Below are 7747 nucleotides of genomic sequence, written 5' to 3' on the forward strand. Positions count from 1 at the left end.
GTAAGTTAAAGAATGCACTTTAGCAAATAAAAAAAAGTATTGCAAACATTTACGGATGTATCATTATTGCTTCAAAACTCTTATATGGACGTGTTTAATTATTTTATGCCATTTGGAGTAAAGAGATGGAATTGTAGATAGAGAATGCCTTCCAAGCTTTTGTAAGCAAGATAAAGCTGTAAAATGTTCCATAGTCTATATTTGCGACAAAGTGATTTCTTTATAATGCTTTCCCTTCGTTTATGTATAAGTAAAAGCATGGTTTCAATGTATTTTGAAGCTTGCTAAACCGAACACCTGTCAAACCAAAGTCAATACAGGGTTTGGTTGACAAAGGTTTCACAGTAAACAATTTATGCCTAAAGAACTTAGCCAACCGATCAATTTTAATGTTCATTATCAATATCCAACGTCGACAAACAGTTATCATATACATCAAATGTAGGCAAAAGGATTGACTTAACAAGACAACAAATTAATATAACATATTAAAGCACAATTAACACGCATAAAATACAACGAATTTTGTTTATGAAATTGAAAAAAAATATCAGGTGTATATAGAATACATAAACACTGGACGCGTTTTTACAAGGAACATGTTTTTATTGCAAATTTTATATGAGTCTTTCACAAAGGAAACCAAAGTTAAAGTCAGGAACATATCCGGAGCATGTTGTATCACCATGTTTAAACTCTGATGTGAAAAGACATAAACAATCGTCAGAATTTGGTTCCGTTGGAGCCCACACCAAAACACTAGCTGGAATTGTTGTGTCATCGCTAAAGATCCAATTTCCATTATTAATGGTTCCATCTATGTAGTACACCATAGCCGTTTTAGCTATCAATAAAAAAAACCCAATGTTACATGATGAAATATTAAAAGTAAATGTGACAATATCAACACTCTGATACTCCATAACGAAGGTAAGAACATTGATTTCACATCACTTTATTAAAAAGGTAAACAAGACCTTTTACACGGGACAGTTGTATCTGACATATAGTAGATTCGTATTTGTTACAATCAAATATTGTTTGCCTTATGTTAACCTTAATGTTAAATTTATTTACAAAACATTTTGACATCTAAAAAAAGTTTACAGTCATAAATGCTATCACTTAATTTCATGCTTTATTGTTTCCAGTCAAACAATATAATTCTGGCACACCAATATTTTGTGCACGCTTGACGTTTTGATTACAAGTGATATTTCTAGGCCGATGTCAGTTGTTTACATTCCCGATAAAAGTATTTTATGAAGCAAAATTATCAGAGTGAATGTCAATAGGTAAAATATATATCTAATAGGGTTTTGCCAAAATTTGGTCATATATAACATAGCATCCAACAGCAAATACGTAAAAAAGTGGTTATACTTGACTTGGCCCAATGGAATGTATATCATAATATTATTTTTTGAAATGGTGATGAAAGAGTAATCAAGGGAACCAAGGTTATAGCGGTAACCAAAAGAATGTAATCCAGGGACAAAGACCAGACATGGAAAACAGAAATTCACAACAAAGAACATAAAGCAACTAAAATCACACCTACAAAGTAACAAAAGCAAATGAACAACTCGGACTCCACCAAATACTGGTAGCATGAACCAGGTGCACCGGTAGGGTAAGCATCCTCTGCTTTTCTAGAAACACCCGCCGAGTTCCTCATAAAAAGTCAAGTCCGGGGTAGACAAACGAGGAAAGGAAAACTATGACCCGTTGAATAAATCAGTTTTCATGGTGGAGATGGAAAGTTGGAATTTTTAACATTTCTACAGGTACCAGTATCGTATTGCATATCCCTGAACGGGCGTACGTCAAAACATGGATGCTATAAAAATATAGTGCATTTTCTTTTTGCCTCTCTACAAACTAATGTTTTGTCAAAAGATATGAACAATGACTTATAAAATAGAGCAAACAGCACACTGTAAGATGAAGAATTTTTTTTTATAAAGAAAATCTAACATAATAACTTAAAAATGTTCCACTGGAAAGGTTGGTTTGGTGAGTTCAAAACGAAAGTGAAAGTAGGGAAAATGGCTATTTATAGTTTCTGTCCGATCTTCATGGACTCACCCTATTTTCTATATGGGAAATTATTTTGTCATATGTCCTTATTAATGCTACATAAGTGAAAGTTTTATTGAATCAATTTACATATTTTTTTAAAAAATCCTAAAAATATGCACTTCACTATAGAAGTCTATGGGAAAATTAATACGATACTGAGACCTACCGAGATATGTAATAAAACAATTATGTCTGTGTGGTGCAATCAATATCATGTTTTATATCGGCGGGTGTGTCTAGAAAAGCAGAGGGCGCTTACCCTACCGGTGCACCTTGTCCATGCTCCCAGTTTTTAGTGGAGTCCGAGTTGCTCATTTGCTTTTGTTACTTTGTATGTATGATTTTAGTTACTGTATGTTCTTTGTTGTGTATTTATGTTTTCCATGTCTGGTCTTTATCCCTAAATTACATTCTTTTGATTGCCGCTATAACCTTGGTTCCCTTGATTACTATCAAAACAGATATCAATCTCGGCCACTGGCCTAATATCTTAAACAAAGCATTTGATGGGGAGATAATACAAGTATTACGTTTCAATATTAATATTATTTTTGCTAGACACTTGGAGCCTGGATTAATAATTAATTAAAATGGAAGAACACCACTTGCAGTTTAAATAATAAACATAGATAATATTAATATTTTTTTTACTAACTTGTTACATTAATCAAATATTGTTTTATAGCAATGTATTTAGGTATAGTATCGATCCTTGCCAGTCTTCCGCCTTCAGAGTGGCAGTAGGTGTTGGCATCGGCATGTGGTAAAGGATTATCGTACTTCTTTACGCAAAATTCAGGTTGTAACTCTGAATATCCTTCAAGTTCACAAATGACTACAATAGAAACAAAAAATGCATAAACTGCCTACAGTTGATTCGTGGAACACACACACACACACACACACACACACACACACACACACACACACACACACACACACCCTACCTACATATGCTATATTTTATGTAACCCTATATCTTTCTGCATTCAGATCTTGCATTTTTTAAAGAAAACCATGCATTTATCTCCCACTTGAATCGACAAACCATATTTAAAGTTTTAAACATTTAAAGTAACATTCTATATATCCTAAAACGGTCATTGATGTCACTATATTACGCTCCCTCTGTTGTTGAACAAAAGTCAGAAGCAGAAATCAATTTGATTTAAAAGTACGTAATCAAGGACACCAAGATTCTATCGACATTAAAAATAATACAAATCAGAGACTAAGACCAGACAAGGGAAACAGACACACACAACGTACAAAGATCATAAAATATCAAAATCAGTGTACTAGGTATATTGGTAGAGGAAGCGTCCTCTGCTTTTATAGAAACACCCGCCAAGTTGCTCATAAAAAGTCAAGTCCGAAGTAGACAATAAAGGAAAGGAAAGCTATGATAAGTTGGAAAAATCAGTTTTCATGTTGCCAATGGATACACCAAAACGGTCCATGGGTTCATGGTGACGACAATTAAATTTCTGGAAATACACACACAGTTTCTGCTATTTAATGTTACAAAAAGCATGGACATTTAGAAATGCATGTGCTTTCACACGTACCTTTAATTGATTTATTTGAAACATTACTTTAATGTTATGATATCATCAAATAATTAATTTTCTGAATCAACAAAATTGACTAACCTTGTGTGTAATAATCGAACCCCGGTGAGTTACTTTATTGGCAAATTGGTCTATGGAGTGTAGCAATCTACATAACTGACTAACCTTGTGTGTAATAATGGAATCCCGGGGAGTTGCTTAAAAGATGAATTGGTCTATGAAGTGTTAAACTACAGAGGCATGTTCCTTTTTCTTCATTGAAAAATATACCAGGAACATGTATACTGGCGGTTTGTATGCATTTAAATGCACAGTGCGGTGCAGATGTTACCACTGATACTTCAGTTACCAATGTGTGTGACACTTTATCCTGACGTTCCATATAATTTTTCCAAAAGTATTCTTTGATGACTGACCCTGAAACTATTTGTACTGTCATTAGTTTTGACATTCTCTATTCATATACAAACTATATAATCAGCATTAATTAATATAATTTCTGTTGTACTAAATATAAAAAAATAAAACTTTACAGAAATAACCGGTTAGACGATTAGAAAATAAAACAGGGTCGTATCGAGTTAGAGTTTTACTAAAAATGTAGTTTAGTATAGTAATAATAATTAAAAATTGTCATCAAAAGCATCTTTAAAATAATCTTTTCTTCTTGATTTCTTTGGTACGATGCAAATATTAATGATTTATACTATGAGTAAATCAAGTTAATATTATTTGTCAAAGATTGATATTCAGCTAGAAACAAGGAAAACGCCAATTGGAATAATGTATTTTATGACATGATTTTTCGTAAGTGTCAGTCTATGTAAGAATTTGGCAGTGGATGAAACGTTGTATGAAAAGAAAACCACCATTTTGATAATGTCAATTTACAAAATATTTTGGTAAATTAAGCTATAATTTCATTGAAATGCATTGCAAATAAACAATTCAAGGGCAGATAACTCTGTAAAAATATTATATTTCTACCATTCTATTGACAAAAATCTGAACAAATCCAGTGTTGCACAGATCCAATAGTGGTCTTTTCAAATAGAGAAATCATCCTTTAGTCAAGTTATACTCTGAGATCGGTGGGTATTTGACATGCATATTTCTATTTTTTTTTTCAATTTAATCTGATTCTTACAAAGAATACCACTTTAACATGACGAATATGAGAACCATTTAAAGTTTAAATTTCTTTTCATTATTTGACATATCTATTTATTTTTTCTATATTCTTAAATCAATAGGTATCAGTTTTGTATTGCATATTCCTGAGAAGGTGTACGTCAAATTATGGGGACTAAGGACTTTTTTTTGCGTTTTCCTATTGTTGTTGTTTTATAAGAATAATCAAGGGAAACAAGGTTACAGCGGTAATCAAAATAATGTAATCCAGGGACAAAGACCAACACAAGTACATGAAGTAACCGGTCACACCGAGCTTATTTTGGGATTTAGATCTTCCTTTATGGTTGCTTTTAATGCTACCGATGACAGGTTATTCCTTGAGACACATGAACAGTTTATCAAAATTTGCAATATTATATAATTGGTACTTTTTTTTATTCTTAAAAAAAGAATATACACACTACCTGTCTCCATGCAGCGGAAGACGTTCATTTCCTATTTCGAATTCCCGGGCGTTATTCAAATCATACGTCGTTCCATAATAGGATAAGGTCGCGTAAAATCATTCACTTATTCCCGACTTTGCAAGATTCTTGCAGTTTCTCAGAAGGCTGGTGGCAGCATCGAGAGTGAATTTTGATTGTCAGACCCTGTTTTGGAGCTTGACGTACTAATGTTTGTCATATCAGTTATGATGAAAATCAGCGTTGATATATAAAAATATTATTTTGTTTTACATTTTTTGGTTCGTATATCAAACGATATTAGATCTGTCCTGGAATACACATTACTTAGGTTTACACTATAGCAGAGTAGGTGATAAGAATTGCAGAATAATCAAGGGAACCAAGGTTATAGCGGTAATCCAAAGAATATAATTCAAGGACAAGGACCAGACATGGAAAACAGACATACACAACAAAGAACATAAAGCAACTTAAATCATACATACAATGTGACAAAAGCAAATGAGCAACTCGGACTTTACTAAGAACTGGGAGCATGGACCAGGTGCACCGATAGGGTGAGCGTCCTCTGCTTTTCTAGGAACACCCGCCGTGTCAAAGTAGTACAAAAGTAGGGCCTGATCGACTGGTAATTTATTGTCGTCCTGAAATGGATGAAATATCTGCCATAGGATATTAAACCATAATCAAACAATCAATCAATCAATAAAGCTACTACACCCATGCGTAATGAGAGTTTCATTTCAAAGCAATGAACAATAATGGTTTTAATACCAAGCAAAGGAACCGCCAAATATAACAAAATTAATAATATGTAGTCTTTATAAAAAAGGTTAAAAATCATTCGGATAATTCAGGAATAATCTGATTAATTATTTCAAGAAAAAATATATATAAATGATACTGCAAAATGTAATTTGTGGTATTTAAAAATTATAATTGCTCAAAGAAAACTCATATATGGTGAAACATACCTAAATCGAAGTCTTTTCAGTTTAGGATTTTTTACGGTAATAGCATATCTGATTTATTCAGGCATAGAGCGCATTCAAACTGGTATTTATACCAGTACGAAAGGATTTCAAAACGTGTCTGGTATTACACAGGTTTCCGGTTCATTCATGATTTTGGATCAGGAATTTTTGTTGTACAAGCGGTATATGTTTAGAAAAGCTATATTGAATAGTCTCTTCTTAATTAGAAGAGATCGTCAATTCAATTTAATTTGCAATAGGATAGAATATTCATATATTGAAGGTTTATATTTGGTTACTTTCTGTGGTTAATAATAACAGCCCCATGTGTACAGCAACCTGTAGCAAACACATTTTGTGGCATTAAATCTAGAAAGTAAACGTTTTGATCATGAATAAATGAACAGTTTACATTTTTTCTTATATCTACTTCTTACAGAATTAAAATAATATTTCTGGTTAGCACGAAACCTCCAAGTTCTCGTTTAAATGATTTACATGTAAAAGGATTTTAATGGCTTAAAATGTGGTTATTTCGACATTTTACAGTTGTTCATCTAGAAAATGGCTTGTCAACGAAAGGCTAAAATATAAGCTGCAAATTTGCAAAATTTTAAGGAAGATTTACAACTCTCCTTAATTCGATTTTCATTGGGAGACAGGTGGTTTTATTATCAGCATAACTGCCACAATATAAGGTATCTGAATTCTCAGTAACACAACCTCATTAATTTACACAACTGTGAGAAGTTATACCTTCCATTTGGTTCACACCATGAAGTGAAATTAAGAATCTTCCCAAAGATCCTGACCTAGAAATTCATACTTTATTCTCAGCCCTTACATAAGTTGTCATAAATTGTTGTCAGGAGAACAATTCTATGAATATAATTGTAAAATTAAAATCATATATATTGAAACCTGTCTCAATATAATTCCTATTGCATTATGGGATGTTTTGGTGTAAAGGCATTTCTTCGATTTATACACGTATAACACGTATCAAAACTATCATTATTTTGAGGGGAATTCAAAACCTGTCTGGTTTATTTAGGTTTACGGTTTATTTATGGTTTGTTCCGACAGATTTCTTGCTAGCCGCTTCTGTTTCAGAAGTCATTATTAACAAGCTTACCTGTTATTTTACGTTGACTGCCAACAAGAAAAAGCATCAAAACAACACAAAGTTCCATCATTTCCTTTGATTAGAAATCAGCTGCAATCTGTAAATTAATGTTAAAATAGCTATCTTATATATCGTACTTAGCATGAAGAATTGATTATTTCAGTATTCAACGATTAATCTTAAAGTGATCGAACTGACGTTCATAGAAAAAACTATATAATAATCTACTTCTTAAAGTACTCAAATATTTACATTGTTATTTTATCAATCTTAATTTTGAGTATTGTTTAAATTTAATAAGTTCAAACTAGGTAAATTACCCATGATATTTTTCATCCGCTTGTTATACACTAAGGAAACCTAAATAACGACCTCCCAACTGATCATAAGTAT

The 7747-nt window shown here is 32.3% G+C and overlaps 1 protein-coding gene across 1 annotated transcript; it reads right to left on the reverse strand.

The window, feature by feature from the left end:
* Positions 1 to 447: 447 nt before the first annotated feature.
* On the reverse strand, positions 448 to 7546 carry LOC148609821 (uncharacterized). The gene is made up of 4 exons (XM_088541380.1): positions 7364 to 7546; positions 3819 to 4076; positions 2738 to 2917; positions 448 to 844 (listed from the first exon to the last, which is right to left on the reverse strand). Exons 1-4 carry the CDS (start codon positions 7422 to 7424, stop codon positions 618 to 620), a joined length of 726 nt encoding a protein of 241 aa, XP_088397506.1. The 5' UTR covers positions 7425 to 7546; the 3' UTR covers positions 448 to 617.
* Between the last annotated feature and the right edge of the window lie 201 nt (positions 7547 to 7747).

Source organism: Perna viridis, chromosome 8 (assembly GCF_037379345.1).
Source record: "Perna viridis isolate PV_CMFRI_1.1 ecotype Kerala chromosome 8, ASM3737934v1, whole genome shotgun sequence".
Classification (NCBI taxonomy): domain Eukaryota; kingdom Metazoa; phylum Mollusca; class Bivalvia; order Mytilida; family Mytilidae; genus Perna; species Perna viridis.